This window comes from Thunnus maccoyii, chromosome 17, assembly GCF_910596095.1.
Source record: "Thunnus maccoyii chromosome 17, fThuMac1.1, whole genome shotgun sequence".
NCBI classification, from domain to species: Eukaryota; Metazoa; Chordata; class Actinopteri; order Scombriformes; family Scombridae; genus Thunnus; species Thunnus maccoyii.
The window spans coordinates 15,430,788-15,448,339 of NC_056549.1; the positions used below are offsets into that span (position 1 = coordinate 15,430,788).

A 17,552-nucleotide genomic window follows, 5' to 3' on the forward strand; every position below is an offset into this window, starting at 1 on the left:
AATGACACTGAATGTAACATTGGCAACAAATGAACGTATAGGTTGGTCAGTTTGATGAGCTTGGCACAGCTATATCTGTACTGGTTGACCAATAAGAAACAAGAAATTGCAGAAATACCAGAGATGATTTAGAAACTGACATCACTAGTTTGTCCACCAGAGAGCAGCAACAAGTTTAATTTATTAATCGTAAAACTTCCTGCTCATATACCTTGGTCACAATTCTGAAAATGTTATATGCATTATGTTATATGTTTCTCATATTAAAAAAATATCAGCTGATAGCCTCATATCATAACCGGACCTATTGGTCAGGCTTAAATATAATCCTTCTCAGTTCCAAATACCTTTATGAAATGAGAGTTATCTTCTACAGGAACATAAAATTACTTTTGGGTGATGTACTATCACTTGTGTTTTAACAGACCTTTTTCACAGCAGACATTTTTTACTTTTCATAATAGGAAAAGCACAGGTTTTACTAATATGGTTAACAATGGCTCTGTTGTATTCAACTGTCCTCGTAAACCATGACTGCATGACAGTGAACCAGCGTGCATAATACCATGACCCTGAAACTGAGGCAGTTTAATGGAGTTTTGACATCATTAATATTATTTACAGCTCCTAACACCATCTAATTTTTATTTGAAACTTTCAACCAACGTCTTGCTTCAAAATGTCTTAAATACTGCAACTCATCATGGTTGCTCAAAATGAGGTAGAGTCTTGTCACATAACATGGCTGAAGCCCAAAGCTGCTGCTGGTAAAGAACGTGGGTGCAGTTCTCAGAAGTGATGACACGACCAAAGTGAGTCATTAACAGAGACAACCGAGAACCACAAAATCACCTAATTTCAGAGTTTATTTTAGCATCATGACAAACAGAGCAGACAGTTGTCACTGACCTTACCACTAAAATCAAAATGAAAAGTTGTGGAATGAAACAAGTCAATACATCTTAATAAAATTTGACTTTTTCTTTAACAGTGATGCTGATGGGGAAAAAAATGCACTGTAAAGTGTAATTTGGCACCTACACATTTACTAACACCCAGGACCTCGCAGCTTCCATTTACATGGTATAGACAGTAATAAAGAAATAAAAAATTGGTGACATTTGAATCTGGTGTCCACATCCCTCTACTACTACTTAAATGCAACTTAAGACAGAAGAAGAAGCACAGGAGTGAACGAGCGAGATGCTTCTATGTTGAGAACATTTTTGTTTACAGTTCTGGCTACCAGTGAGAAAAAAAGCTGTTAATAGGCAATCGTTGATTTACATTTAGAGGCTTCAAAACACAGTTTTTTGAAATAACTGAAGCTAACAGCAAATGGAATGTCATGTCGTACAAAAGAGCGGGATATGTTCATTTTGTTGCCTGCAATCCATGAACTTTGTTCACTCCAGCAATCGTGATCACACTTGCCACTTAACCAAAGCACCTTTTCGACTAAATCCTCTGAGATGATTGGCACGATGTATGTACAAATTACAATGAACTGAAGCCCCGAAGAATTCTCCCCATCACTCACCCAAAACCAACTAGACAGAGAAAATCAGATCAAAAATTTTGTAAACACTTTCCATTTCAACTAAAAAAAAAAGTCCCCTAAACATTATGTAAACAATGATAAATGTTAGCCCATTTAAACTTTTTGTTCTATACAACTTAGATTACATTTGATCTATTTGATTACTATAGCTATTGATGATAAAGATATTAGTAACTGTTCAGAATACTTAATTGCATGTACATAATATAAAAAGTGACATTGTCATAATTTTTATGCTTATTTTGTGCAAAATGCTTTAGTAAACTATAATTTGGCATTTATGAGAAACCTTAAAAAATTGATTAAAAAAAAAAAAAAAAAAAAATCATAGATGGATTTACAGAGCCCCCTGGAAAAATCTCCACACAATGTTTAAAGTCATGCTCAAGCTTCCACTCAAACATTCATCTCCACTTGTAATACTGTGCAAAAACGATGGGTTCAGCAAGTGCAAGCAGCTCGGCCAAAGCAACCATCTATATCAAGTTCTGCAAGATCCTAACACCGACTAACTTTTATTTGAAACTTTCAACCAACGTCTTGTTAAAAGGACAAGGTAACCCCCCACGAGGCAATAAAGTAAAAGTTAAGGCATCAGACTATTTCTGAAGGCAGTACGAGTGACTGTGCCTCAAATGTTAAGCTGACGACACCACTTGGTATCTTGCTAAGATATTTACTGACATGGCACGTTAACAGCATGACACACAGAGGATCACTAACAGTATAAAAACATGACATTTTGGTATATAGCCAAGCCAAACATTGATCAACCATATATGTAAGCTCTGTATAGTCTACAGTTTTAATTGCTCGACCGAGATCAGTTTCAACACATTCACTGGACTCTGGGTCATTTTGAGAACTATCCGCATCCAGCTCTGCTGTATAATCACTAGTGCCAGGTCTAACTAAACATTTGGCTCTCTGGTTGGAAAGGAACATGCAGCCACCAAGGGAAGAATCCAGGATCTAGCAGGTTTTCTTCATCTGTTTAGTTTATAATATATTAATTTACTTTGTACCTCAAGAATTTAACTGTATTATAGAACTTCACACATACTGTCGATGAAACAGTAATCCATGTGAATGAAACAGTAACATATAGAAAGCATCCCTATGTACCTGTAGCGTTATGTGCTATTTATGCTGCGACAAGTTAAATAACATAGGGATAAAGTTTCAATTTGGATAGGATGATTGTAACTAAAACACAAATATCAAGATGAGCTTTTTTAGAGTCTGAAAGAAAGGACACCGTCAAAGATTAAATGAGAGCTTAAGGCAGCGATTTCTCCAGGAGGAAGCTACAATCTTGCAGAATCGGACACCTGCGTGATCCGCTCGGCTCGGCTCAGCTCAGCTTGTAATCTTTGTCGTCCCAGTCGTTGACAGAGGGATGGAGGGGGAGGGGGAGAAGGAGGAGGGGGAGGGGAGAGAATCAGGGGTTACAGGTCGTCGTCCCCGATACCTTCGAAAGCATAGTTGCCATGGAAATCGTTGCCACTGATGTCATTTGCTGAGTTGGAGGCGCTGATCCCTCGGAGGGACACCGAGCTCAGCTTGGTCTAAATGGAATAATCAATAATATACTTAACACCAGACACACATTGATTTAGCAGAATCGCTTAAGGTTATGGGAATACATTATTCAACTGCAATCAATCAGCTGCATGTTTCACTTCATTTTGTGATATATATATATATATATATACATATATATATATATCAGAAAAGAATGGAAAAAAAAAAGTCATAAATGTACTCACCGAGAGTTTGACGATTTGTTCACGGTTCGGGTCAGGGGAGTCCTGCAGCCAAATCAACAAACAGTGTCAAATTACCCTGCACATGAGGTCTACAGTACGTGGAAAACAAAAATCACACTCATGGCATGATGTCTCATTTCTCACCAGTAGAGGGGGAGATTTCACAGCTTGCTGACTGTCTGGCCGGTGGATGGAGCCGTTGTGTCGTTTCCTCAGCATCTAAGAGGTAACAGCAAAATGAAGTGAACAATGCAATAAACAATGCAATAAACAATGCAATAAACATACAAATTAAGAGGGAAAATCCTATAAATTACGGTGTTTGCTTTATAATTACATGTGTTAAGATTCAAGAACAGCAAACCAAGGACCTATTATCTGCATAAACACCAACATAAAAACCAAATAGGTACAGAAAAACAAGTAATGTCCGAAAATGATGCTGTAAGATTGAGTATATTTGTTAAATAAAATGTCAGCCTAAAAAGTCTGAGTATTAAATGTAAACAAATTCAAAATTATGCTGTCATTTGGTGATTTTTAAGGATGTCATAGTTGTTATGAGGTGCATGATTTTTCTTGATACAAACCTTTTTTATGCTGCCGCCTGACTTCTTCACCATTAATTCATCAACCATAGACTGAAGGCAGATACTCATCATGATAGCCTAAAATCACAGACTGAAAATCAGTCAAATCTGGAATATCTTACACTGTTTTTATGTTAAACATTGTAAAATACATACTGCAGTAGTTTGAGAACAGCAGGAACAAAATGTTCTGATGATATAATCACATTTACAGTCCCAAAAATCTTAGTCTGTTTAACCTGCTCATTAAAGCTTGTTGACCTCAGTGACCTCTTACCTGCTGACTGGTGATGGTGACCCACTGGAGGCGGTCCTTGCTCATCAGATACTCAAAGGCCAGCTCCAGTTTGACCTCACATTTGGCCGAGCTGCAGGGATTGGTTGTGCCGTTTGCTATTGGGACTTGCTGCAATGTCAGATAGGAAGGGTGGAGGTTATGATTTGGTGCTTGGCAGGTATCATCATCATTATCGTCATCCTCCAGCTGTATTGTAAGCACTGTCATCATCAACCGCTGATGATTTACGTTTACTGTGAGCTATTTCCTGCTTTATCTTTCAAGCCACAGCGTTCAATCAACACTATAAAAATAACAAAACTTCACAACTGCCCCCATCATTTGTCTTCTTGTGTTCAAACTGCATGAATAAAGCAGATTTCCACTTTTTTTTTTAAACCAAAATCCAACTTGGATTCTAAGTAGGGGATAAGCTCGTTATTCAACTCCATGACTAGAGGTCCGTGTAAGCAGTGAAATCACATTCCCCTATCATCACATCTCTTCTGGTTAAACTGCTGCATCACAAATGACAAGCAGCCAAATCTTAAGATGACACACGCTCAGAGATTAACACTGGAGCGAAAGGAAGAAAGAAATATATACAAATATGGAATTTCAAATGCCTTGAAAAATCCCTAAAGCTCAGAAGACACACGCAACTCCCGGGAGACAAGACCTCATTCCTCATTTATGGAGTCTGTGCTCGTCACAGGGCTGTGGCACTCAGAGTGAGACTATTTCCTCTGGGATAGATGTACCTCCCATGCAAACCACTCACACACACACACAAAGATAATACGGAAAGGAAAAGCACACAAAAACAAAGGCATGACATACACATACAGACATGCTAACTGTTTATACAGGCTCTTCCGGATGCAATTTGAGAATCCACTTCAAGGGGGGTTGCAGTGCTGCATCGAGCGAGATGTTTTGAATAGTTCGCTGGAGAGGAAAGGGCTCATTAAAATGACTTTGACCTCTGAAAATGAGCTCAGGAATTAATCATCCTGCTGGCCAGTGCGAGTGCTTGGTGTGTAATCAGACGAGCCAAGGTGCATTTTAATTTTAGTCATGTTGCCATGTGTCCACATCTCGGTGCAAATTAACTTTAGGAGACTAATAAAAGCTTCCCGTGATACACATGATGACTGCGCTGCTCGAACACTGATGCACTACAAAAGTGAACTGTTCTCTCCGTCTCCATTTAAATGAGGTCTTGCTTCTGTAAATGTTCATCTTTGTGAAATGATGTGGGTAGAGCTGCGTGTAATGCTTTTCTCAGCTATTCACGGATTGTTCAGGCTTTTCAGATAAGCTGTCTCTTTTCAAGACGACTGGAAGCAGAGAAAAAAAAAGGCTTATTCAAGGCAGATCTGATCATTTGAACTGGGCGACGATGATGGGAGATTTTTTTTTATTCTTTAGACGAGGACTTTGTGCTGAATTTCTTGCCAACTTCATTTTCAAATGAACAAAAATCTAGCTGCAGTCAGTGAATTCAATAAAGAAAAATCAGTCAATTTGCATTTTAACATCTGATCAGTTTGGCAGGACCACTGCTTCTGTCCTCTTGTATGGCAAGTTGTTGTTTTTTTTTTCTCACGAATGACCAGCTGACTGTAACTGACTCAGTCTTCTGCCTCCAACAGTTCCTACAAATTGACTGTGCAAGAAGCTGCATTGATTAACTGCCATGTGAACCTACAATGCGTGGGACCGTTCAATCACAAGTCTGACGCATCCTGATAGCATCTCATGTTTACTGATCAATTTAGTTACTTGATGACAGTCTAAACAGTAGCCTCAAGCGTTAAACATATGGCCTTTGTTGGTGTGAAACCTCTGCTCTCTTTTTTATTTCTTTCCCTTAAGGTCTCTAAGGTTTTATTTTATAAAGTCTACTGATTTCTTTTCATGCTAGTGGATCTACACCCTGTGTAGATGCTTCCTCGTACTACATGCCATCAGATTCCCTCATTGCCAATAGACAATTATCAGTTTAAGTAAAGGATGCGGCACTGCGTGTGAGGTTGGTGGATCGATACTGCACTATCCTCACGTTGGCTGCTATGTCTTTGGGTAATTGGACTGATGAGGATGGATGGTGTGGTGGTCAGCACTTTTAGCGAGTAGTAGGAGCAAAAACTAATGTTTGGCAAGACTAAAGACAGACTATTTTTTTCTGCTGCAGTGGTGAGATGAGGTTTGTAAGCAGGCGACTCTTTGTGGTTCAAGGAGGACGCTTGCCAAAGCTGCTGCGTCTCTACTCTGCCAGCTCTTAGTCTCCTAATAATATGGAGGGATTCCAGTTTGATTATTTCAGAGCTTCAGAGACACAGGCATGCCTGAAGGTGAATTCACTCACCCCCGCTCTCTCTCTCCCCTCACACACACATGCACACACGATTGCACTTACAGAGGACGTGACTCGCCAACACCTCATGCGCGTGACCTTGAAGCTTCCTTCCTTCATCTGTTCATTGGGCAGCTTGACGTGAAAGTTGAGCTCATTGTTTCCGGCACTGACGATGACTTGGCAACCCTTTTCGGGGAAATCGGTGATACATGGGTCGAACTTGATATAGCCATAATATTTGAGTGTCTGACCTAGATGGATGAACTGAAAAAAGAGAAAAAAATTAGATGACTAAGTTTTCTAAAAAAATTATGTCTTGTTCTAATCCCTTGAGAGAATAAGTTTAAATTCTCTAATGGATTGATGTAATTAAAAATTCATATCATGGGAAAAACTAGGCTAATTGCATAACATAATGCACTAGAGGCAGTGTTCACTCTGGTCTGCAGAGTTATCCTTGGACAAAGACACTTCCTCATATCAGCTGGATTCAAGTGAGACATTTTCCGAGGCAGAAAAATCTAGAAGAGATGTCCTTGCTTACTTCTTTCTTGGAACCCTTCTCCTGCAGTGATTTGAGCTGCCTGTGCTGGTCTTTGTTGACGAGTATCCAGCCTCGCTCAATGTCAGACACTGTCTGGTGAAGCAAAAACAAGAACTGAAGTTGATCATTCTGCACAGTTGAACAAAATCAAATGCCTTTCTGTGTTTCCCTTTGGTACATGTGGGAGAAATCACACCCTTATGTAAACAGTTCAAGTCAACAAATAATTACACAGAAACATACACAAATAATTGCATATCCTTCCAAACACCATTTGTTTTTCTTTGATTTCCGTTTTAAACCTTCTCTCTGCTACAGAGTAAACATTTAGCAGTTCCAGATATTAATCAAACTAGTCGCCCCCCAAACTGCTTAATACAACGGATCACAGCTGTTGCAGCAAAAATAATCCGCTATTAATAGGATCACAGGAGAACACAAAGAGGTGCAGGATTCAAGGTATTGCAAAGTCAAAACAAGCTGACACCACTATCAGATAATGGAAGGACCCAAGGGGTAGACAAAAGCATTTGGCAGCAAAGGGACTTGCTGCTTGATTTAATTTTTTTTTATGTGATGCTGGCACCCTGCAATCTCAATAAAAACAGATGCAATCATTTTCATTTTGGATTTTTTGATTGGTTTCGTTTTAAAAAGGTATTTTATAAGACCACTGTTGCGGCTGAAAATAAATGACAGCGTCTGGTTTACCTAAATAATGCAACCCCTTACCTGGGCGTATAGCAAATTCAGGCCGACTCTGTTGTCCATTACATCACCATCGTACGCCATGTCCCAGTAACTGCAGAAAGAAACAGTCAGTCAGTCAGTCAGTCTCTACAAAGCTACATCCAAACATAATAGTTGCACAGTTACAATTTCCAGTGAATAAATTATCTGAATGAAACACACTCATACAATCATAACTGGCTGTTTGTCACTGATCTCTGTGTCGAGTAACACTGCACTGCAAGTTAAGGAAACTGCTTGAAACTAGCAGGTCAAAAGTTTTGACTGGTACTGTACATGTGAATTGACACGCTCCTGTGAAATGAGAAATACTTGTTGACGAAATTTCTCTACTCAATGTCATGGAGATAAATGAGATAGCAGTGGAAGTATTCGTCTCGAGGAATACTTGCTGTTGAGGTTGAAGGACAGCTGGTCTGCTGAGGGGGATGTGAGTGAAACGGCACAAAAGAGCCACAGGCAGTACCGAAGCTGTATTAGAAGCCATTGCTGGTGCTACTATGCATAGAAATGTGTGGGTGCAGTAGAGCGTGATGTAAAAAATGCATGAATTCCCTGTCTGACGGTTCACACCGCTGTCTCATGGCCAGGGATTGAAAAGATCAAGGACTATATATGAAATCTAATTTCTGAAAAGGAAAGATTACAAAAAAAAGATCTGCCTTTATTGAGGAAAAAAAGATTATATTTGTCGCCCAGTGCATAATTAAAGACGCGATGTGTATTTATTTACGGACACTCGTTTCACAGTTAACACTGTTGTCTGTGTTTGTAACTTCTTAAGCTTGAAGAGTGCTGGGTTTTTTTTATCTACTTCTGCTTTTTTGATCTCATTGTATTCATGTCTCTCAACACTTAACTACAGGCGTGAAATTTAACATGCTGTAATTGCATGACACAAGGGGTGTTTGTGGATGAAGAAGTTGTTCAAGCAGATGTGAACCACTCTGCCTAGCTACATCAGCAATTCAAAGCAGGCAACGAGGGAGAAGAAGAAAGAGAGAGAGAGAAAGGAGTGAATATAAGTAGTAGAATCAAGGTGTGTGTATCTGCGAGTGATATTATTTTGCTGCGTTTGTTTCGATTAAAAATACAACGAGAGCCTTTTGAGACACATGGTCTTTATTTTGAATTCTCTTATTGCATATATGAATAAATTAGCCACAATGTTACAATGTAAACATATGCTTGCCTATTACAGATGACCTACAAAAACATACTAATGATTTTATTTCATTTGAGAGTTTTGGCCAAAAAGAGCTTTTTCATTCCTTTTGACCTGACCCTCTCCTGGATCTCATACACTGGGGGTCTGTTTTTCCTCCACCTCCACTTGTTAGTTCTACATTCATTCTTCCCTCAGTACTCTACAATCCACAGCGAAACTAGGTCAGGAGGACTAAGGATGTGTTTCATTAGTAGTTCCACTGCCCCTCAGCCCTTGATATTACGTAAGAGCGTACGGCCACTTGGAGAGCAGAGGGAAAGTGGGTGGGGGAGGAGCGGGGGATTTAAATGGAATGCACTTGCCCTTGTAGTCAGTAGTCATGATGGATCGTCAACCAGTTATGTGTGCAGCGTTTTATTGTGCCTTGCAGGTACTTGACAATAACATTTCCTTTGAATGATTGCATAACGTCTGCATTCGGTAAGTAGGCTTGAAATATTCAGAACTGTCTCTTGTGAGCTTAGAAAAGCAGCATAAATTCTGTAGTCTACAATACAATATCGGGAATAACTAGTTTTATTGAGAAAAACTACATAGACAACAGCCTAACTGGGTTACTTTAATTAAAGTATATAGTAATTGCAATGAATTAGATTATAATTAATTGTAGGTGTAATCAATGAAATCATATGGTAGCATCAAGCTATTATACATACATAGTAAGTCACTTTGGATAAAAGCGTCTGCTGACTAAATGTAATGTGATACAGTTTACTTAGTATTCAAAAGCATGTCAGATGGTGACATTTATTTTTCGCACTGAAACAAGGTTACAAGTTTCCTTTCTAATTCCAAAAATGAAATGAAAGCAGGTACTAATGACCACTGTACTTGTGTCACAGTTTTAAACTATGTCAGTGGCATCATACTGATTTTATTCTGTCTTTCGAGACATCAACTATTCATTATGCTGTGGTGAACACTTCAGTACCATTGCTGAAGTTGTATTTTGATTTGGATGACTTGAGGAGAGATTTCTGAGTCACACATGGTGCTGGGAATATGATGACGGCACCAGTATGAACCGACAAAACCCATGGCTGGGAACCTGAGCTGGAGATTCTCATCTTCCTTTTTTGGCTGGCTCATGGGACATCCTACAGTGTGGTTTGCCGTGCCTTTGCTGTCCATAAGGTGGCACAGAAGATAGTAGAATAGAGGATGCGCCGTATCCAATTCCCCAAGCCCCATGAGCTGGATGCAGTTGGACAAAATTGCTGCACTAGCACAGTAAGATACCTTTAAAACCTGTGTGGGTGGAACTGATGGGTGCCGCATTAAGATCAAGGTACCTGCAGGTCCTGCCTCCAAAGACTATCTGAACAGTTGTTCCATTCCATCCAGCTACAGGCAGACTGTGACAGTAGTAGTAAGTTTTTCTTTCTTTCTCTCTTTTTCTTACTTTCGCAGGCTACTTTGGATCAGTCCACAACAGGAGTGCTCAAAAACAGTCCCCTCCTCACAGATCTGTTGTACCCTCCTGCAGGTTACGTCCTTATATGGGATGGTGGGTACCCCTACACGGAGTAGCCATGCTGCATCCTACACCCTATAGGGAACCACTGCAGGGAAGTGTCCAGGAGCGCTATAAGTGCCACCTTGCGAAGGCCCTCTGTATCATAGGGCGAGCCTTTGGCATGATGAAAACAAGGTGGCGCAGCATTTTCTTCAAGGTCCTGGAGATGGATCCTTCATTTGTACCTGAAATAATAACCTGCTGTGCATCCCTCTATAACATCTGCTTGGGAGTTTGGGACATTGAGGAGGCTGTGCAGGATGCATGGAGGGACAATGTGGATCAAGCCTCTTATGCTGTTGAGGTCAGTAGTGCAAGGTCTTGGAATCAAAACATTACTGTCTTTTACTTCTTTTTTTTTCTCTAATCCAGAGTAACATGCCTTCTCTCTTACAGGTCAGTAATGCAGCTGCTGGACCACGATTATTGATAATTGGACACACATGTAAATAGCGCACACATGTAAATAATTGCAATGTTTCTTTTATTTCTTTCATGTCTTTTTTTTTGGGTTCATCTCAAAATATTTGGACAAAGGCAAAAGAAAATTCTGTCTGGAGACAATTTGATCACTAATAACAAAAAAAACCCTTAAAAATGAATTAATCTCCATTGGAGACAAAAAATAAATAAATAAATAAAAAAAATCACATTTTCTCCACCATTTTTTCAAATAGTTGAATTATCCTCTCATTCTGAGCCTCAAGGCGTGTGTATCTGCCTTCTTCTCGATTCCCTTCTTGGAGTACAGCTCGCAGAAGTGGATCTATTCTACCAGGCTTTGCAGGGGGGGCTGAATGTTTCCCCTCACTGGAAGCAGCCTTGATCCCTCACTCCTGCCTGGCTGAGGCTGTGTGGATGGGGTCTGGCTAGGTGGTGGAGGTGGGGTCCCCCCCTCACATTGGATTTCAGGGGGCCCTGTCAGTCAGCTGGCTGTGTTGAGTTGGTCTTCCCCTGTGCATGAGGCAATGGGTACTAGAGGAGTTATGGATGGTCTTGAGCCAATTGTTGCCTGTGTCCTGAGCAATTTCCCCTCCAAACCCATCATCTGCACTAGTTTCCCATTGGCAAAGAAACACAGAACAAGATGACAACATACATGTGAAATGCTTGCCACAAATGCAAGGTTTTATAACAAAAAAGACATGCAACATGTCTTTATTTGGAATCATTTAGCAAAACGACAGTAATATGTAAGATAAAGTGATTCAATGATGCTCCAATTTAATATAAAACAACAGTCACTCCATGGCCTGTTTAGAGGCATTGCGCTTCCCTATGAAGAGGCTCTCATCGGAGCTTCTCAACCTAATGAAGAGCTCTGTCTCTTCTTCTGACCATTAAATAGCATTAAAACATAAACAATCACTATTGAATGGCCTACTAACATTACTATAATGTGAAATGGTGTGCAAAACAACATAATGAACTAACATGGAAGTTCTAAATGCAAATAATTGGGAATCGTAACATTCCAGAGAAGTAATTACATAAAGCAAATTCCTTAGCATGATAAAATTGAATTTCAACATGATTACTCTGATTATCTAGATATTATTACTTACACTTGTAGATTGTTTGCTCAGACATTCTTTCTGTTTCTTCCAATCACAAGCATCTGTTTTGAATACTGTAAATCAGCATCTTGTTGGCGTCATAGCGCAAAACTGCAATGCAATGCGCACTGATTAATCTGCAGTGCTGATTGACCATTGATGATGATTTGCTTCCTCAGCTCTCGAAGGGTCGATCTCGCGAAGTTCACTTGAGTTTTCCAGAGTTCCCGTCAAGGGCAAGTGCCGAGGGGGAAGTCAACAAGGGCATGTTGAACAACTAATGAAACGCAGCCTACGACTTTCCTTGAGGCAGAAAGAAAGTAAACATCCTGTGTACCTCGATCAGCACGAGGCAGTGTGACGAAAAATCAGATACGAGGAAGTAGAAAAATGTTGAAAGAAGGGAACAATCACAAACTTCAGATTTGAGGGGGAAAGCACCATCGGTATTTTCTTTGCATAGAATTTATTTGGGCGTCCCATCCAAACAGATTTGCTCAGATTTTTTGCGACATGCAGCTCATCATGACAGATGGCCAATTCAGAGCAAGTTGTATATTTTTGGTTGCTGTGAGTGTGTGTGTGTAATGTTTTCCTTCTGTAAATATCTTGGGATGTTTGGTTTGTGAAGAACAGGGAATTTAGTTTTACGCAGTACAAACAATCTTCCTTTTTGGTAGAGTCTCAACCCAACTCCATCCAGTGTAAACCACCTTCAAATAAATTCTCAACCTGTAGGAAAGACTGAGCATCCACACAATCCAATTAAACTGTCTAGCTGTCATGTCTTATAACATCTTATCTGAAAATAAAGCTACTCAGCTAATTGATTAATAAGGACAAGTTTAAAAAGTATGAGTGTAAATGTTGACATGTATGATTTCTGTTATAACAAAACATGGTTGTAATTCTATTTTAATTTATAATAATGTACTACAACACTTGGAGGGATTACTCTGCAATACACTGCAAGAACACTGTTGTTTCCTTATTTCCATGTCATCTACATGGATCATTAACTAGTGAGGATGTTTACTTTTTGCTTGGAACATACAGCTTTAGCCATTAGTGCATGTACTTTCTTTATCATGATGACTGACTTCTGACAAGTTCATCCTGTTAATTACAGTCTGGCCAGTTACAGACACTGTGATGTTGGCTGATAGGTTGGTTGAATTTCTGGTTGAATGTCACTGGTTGTTGTAGCTATTGTCAGTTTAAAGGCTTTAACTTAAAACTGCCAATATGAGTAAATTTACGTAGGTAGGGGATTCATAATACAAACTGATAAATTCATTTATGGTCTTGTCTTTTGTTGCAACAATAATAATAACTGTATTTAGCACTTTTCAAAACACAAAGTGCTTTATAATAAAAACAGAACACATTTCAAATGTAAAGAGAATAAAACAAACTAAAAGTCATAAAAACTAATCAAATCATAAAAACACAAATAGAGTAAAATGAACTAAGCAACACTGGATGAATGTTCATTTCATTTTTCTGGGCTGACAGTCAAAGCCACCAACTGTCCAGTCATGATAAATATCGTCCTTGGTGAAATAAGTGACTCAGGTCTCTTTTTTTTAAAATTAACTGCCACTTCGGAGAAGATGATTAAGTCAGATAAGCAGCCTGTAGCTTGGCTTGACACTGTTCTGACAAATTAAGAACAAGTGCACCACTGCAGATAAGGAATTAAATGAGTATTACCCCAGGAAAATAAGAAGAGTGCCTTGCTGGTTGAGTGAATTAAATTATACCAAGTACAGCAGATGTACTGCTGACTAAAACAGAAATATCTGACCTGCTTCTTCACCGAGTTAGCTAAATGATACACAAATATTCCTCACTCTCCACTTCAAGCTGATATGTGGTGAGTGTTCTGGCGCAAAATGGCTGCCGTGCATCACGCAGGTAGGTGCTACACCCCCTTCACTGTGAAGCACTTTGGTTATCAAGATAACGCTCTATGACAATGAATCAGAGCTATAATTACATGTGCAAGAGAGCACCTTGGGAGGGAAATAATCAAATTTGAAGTCGTGATGTGAGCAGGAGGTTTGTACCTTTTCCGTAGGAGTATGTGAAATTCAGAGCTCCGTAGGCTGGTAATGGATACATAAGGCAGCTCAAACTCCTGCAGCTTCCGCACGACTGAGAGAGAGACACACACAGAACGACAGAAGGAGAGAGAGAGAGAGAGAGTAAGGAACAAGTGCAGCGGTACAGTGAAGTCCCAAGGACATTTGGATAATGATGGTAACAGCAAACAATGAGGGATGGAAGAACTCCATCTGGACGGACCCCAGCAGGGTAAAACTTTTTTTGTGTGTGTGAGTATTTATATGTGAAAAGACATAATGGTCTGTGTTTCTGTGTGTCCATGCTCATCTGCAGCTGTTTCATTATAGCCCATTCCCTCAGGAGAGTACAGGAGATCTCAGGTGTTGCTGCTGCTGCTGTGTTTTAAGGCATCTATAACTGCAACACTAAAAATCAAATGACTAAAACAGTGCTTTAGCCTGCCATTAGGTTTGTAAAATTGTTTACTCCTTTATGGGCAGAAATGTTGTGTACAGGAAGCAGAGAAAACATGCTGTGTACTTTGATGTTGGAAATCTCAGCAGGAATGAAAAAACACAGATACAAACTGAATGCTTAAAATGTTTTTTGAATATTCCTCAACAAACTAAATTGTCAGTGGGAAACTGCACAAACCCCCCCCCCCCCCCAAAAAAAAACATAAAATGCAGATAAGAAGACACTATTCCTTCATTCCTTCTTGACATGTCTTTGCATATTTTACAGCATATATTGATTTACACACAGATGTCTGGGAAACTTACTGCCTGTCAGAGAGGAACTGAATTCTTCTAACCATCTAGTTATGTCAATACTCCCACCACCAGTTGTGTTTGATCCCAGGCCTGCTGCGCCAGATTTATTCTAGCAGTCGAGTCGTATTTACCACCTGGACCTTTTCTTTCATACGGCTCCGATTTTCAGATTCAAACTGTGCCAAGAATATACACAACATGGCTGCAATATTTTTCAAGCTGTGCATACTAAAAGAACGTTGTCTCTGGCAGGTAATATTACGTCCGACCCCTCTCACGTTTTATTTGAAGAATATCAGCTTTTGCATTCAAACAGAAGATTTAGAGTCCCACTGGCTCCACTGAACAGACTGCGGAACTCTTTTGTTCCTCAGTCTGTCAAACTGTTAAATCAGAGTTTGGGTTCTAAGTAGGCCTCAGTGTTCCTGTGTGGATTAAGTACTGAATGTTAAAGGGAGTGATTTAATTGATGCACTGCAGCCACTTATTCGTCTGATGTAATATATGTTGTAGTATTTGTTTTATTGTTTGGTTAAATGCTGTCTTTTGTCATTTATGCGAAACAGTGTACGTGTTGGGAAGCAAGACAAATTTCAGAAGAATATTAATGATAATAAAGTCAAATCGAATCAATATTTACAGATTCCTCCAAGTTCACCTGGCACCGTTTTCAGCCTGGAATGGATTTGGCGTGAGGAGAGGGAAGGGGGGGGGGGGGGGGGGGGGGGAGCATTTGGCAGATGGACAATAAGAAAAGAGAAGAACCCCTGGGACTGAGGGGGGGGATTTGACCCAACAGGGTTGTGATGGAATGGAAAAAAAAATGATTGGAAAACTGAAATATCTCGATATGGAAAGCTTCATATCTGCATCCCTGTGGTGTTATTTGCAACACCAATTTGCAAAAATACAATTTAATGGATTACTTTATGCTGTCTTCTGCCTGTGTGTTGACTTTTGAAACTTCATTTGTTAACAGTGAGTGGTCGTGGTAGCACGTGTTGTTGGAAGTAAGATAATGGCCAAATAACAGCCTAATCAGAAGTTAGCTTATGAATGCAAAGCCACTTTACAGTAGTAAGTAGAGCTTAAACCACAACAAATACTGTACATTCTCAAACTGGAAACACTGCACAACTCTCGTCACTCTTAACACTGCACAACTGTTTTGCATGAAAATGCCAACAAACACACAAAGCCTGGCTCTGGCTCTCACCGGGTTTCTGAGCACCTAGTAAATGAACTTTAGCCAAAGATACAGCGAGAACTCAGAAACAAGATATAGCTCTCATGATGTGCCTCAGTTCTTCTTTTTTAATTAAACTACAGTGCATCTCCAAACTGTGAGACAGATAAACTGAGCTGTTGGATTATTGCTGGAGCAGACTTTACGTAAAGCCGTAGAGATTATTAGATCATTAACAGTAAAGATATTCTTCAGAAGGGCTTGACAAAGCTTTTAATTCATACTCTTACTTTTTGTGTTTCTGTCTTTGGAATAGAATAATCTGTTCTCAAAGTTCTGCATGATTTGTGTGTCTTCTGACAGTGACCTTGACTGACTTGATAAAGTAGTCTATATTTACATTATTTTATCAAAGAGCTAAGAGTACTGCATGTTTAGTTTGCCGTGATAAACAACACTGGAACTTGAAACCCAAGGTGCCTTTTATCAGAAATGTCTGAAAATACGTTCCAATGTGAGCGGTAATTAATTACTTATCTACTTTATGGATCTTTCTAATGAAATATTTTTCTTATTCAGTGAAGGTTAGTCGTTGTTTAACTTACATGTTAAACCTCCGTCCACACCTTCACGGACAAGGAAGAGACTGAAGTAACCCACAAGGTCGTCTGGGAGATCAAGCTTTGTGGCAACAGCCTGCGGACACATAAGAGAGAGATGGAGTTCATTCTCACAATCAAATTCCATTAATTCATTCCTTCATCTGATTTATATTTTTCAGCGAGATGTGAGAAATGAGGATAAAACTGATTGTGGACAGATAGCAGGAAAGAAACAGCCCAGTTTGAAGTGGAAAAAGGCAAATCTCGACTAAAGATTGTAATATTTAGTAGATCAAAAACTGAGATATAACTACAAACATACTTAAAAATACACTGGAACAGTGAGATACATCATCCACCCTCCTCTCCATCTCTGTACATTATGTGACGTGTTTCAATCCCTTCAGAAAATCAATCTTACAGTCACACTAATATGATAAATTAAACTAGTCCCCAGTCCCCACAGTACTTTGTTTGGCCAATAATCCCATTCATTCATACAAAGTGTACCTTGTTCTCCTATTATACAACAAACTGTACAGGGACAGATTTGAGATGAAGGCTTTTGCGAATGTTTTGAGGTGTTAAACAAGACTTATATTGACTCCTTTAAACTTGAATGAATGTGCTTTGTTTGTGCAGCTAACTTGATTAGAAACCTGAATTTCCTGATTCGGAAATTAAAAAAAAACATGAGCACAAAAACAGCCAGTAGTATCCAGTAGTTCCAGTAATATACTTTTAGTACAGAATACATGAGAAAGGCCAACT

General features: G+C 39.4%; 1 protein-coding gene across 1 annotated transcript in view; it reads right to left on the reverse strand.

Moving 5' to 3' along the window:
• Positions 1–848: 848 nt before the first annotated feature.
• snx17 (sorting nexin 17) overlaps positions 849–17,552 on the reverse strand; it is a 28,662-nt gene continuing 11,958 nt past the window's right edge. Inside the window, exons 6-15 of the mRNA XM_042390091.1 lie at positions 16,785–16,875; positions 14,223–14,310; positions 7,836–7,905; positions 7,104–7,196; positions 6,620–6,823; positions 4,198–4,326; positions 3,921–3,998; positions 3,475–3,549; positions 3,331–3,372; positions 849–3,129 (exon numbers count right to left, since the gene is read on the reverse strand). Of these exons, the coding sequence (XP_042246025.1) occupies positions 3,010–3,129; positions 3,331–3,372; positions 3,475–3,549; positions 3,921–3,998; positions 4,198–4,326; positions 6,620–6,823; positions 7,104–7,196; positions 7,836–7,905; positions 14,223–14,310; positions 16,785–16,875 (990 nt within the window). The 3' untranslated portion in view covers positions 849–3,009. The remainder of the gene's footprint in view (positions 3,130–3,330; positions 3,373–3,474; positions 3,550–3,920; positions 3,999–4,197; positions 4,327–6,619; positions 6,824–7,103; positions 7,197–7,835; positions 7,906–14,222; positions 14,311–16,784; positions 16,876–17,552) is intronic.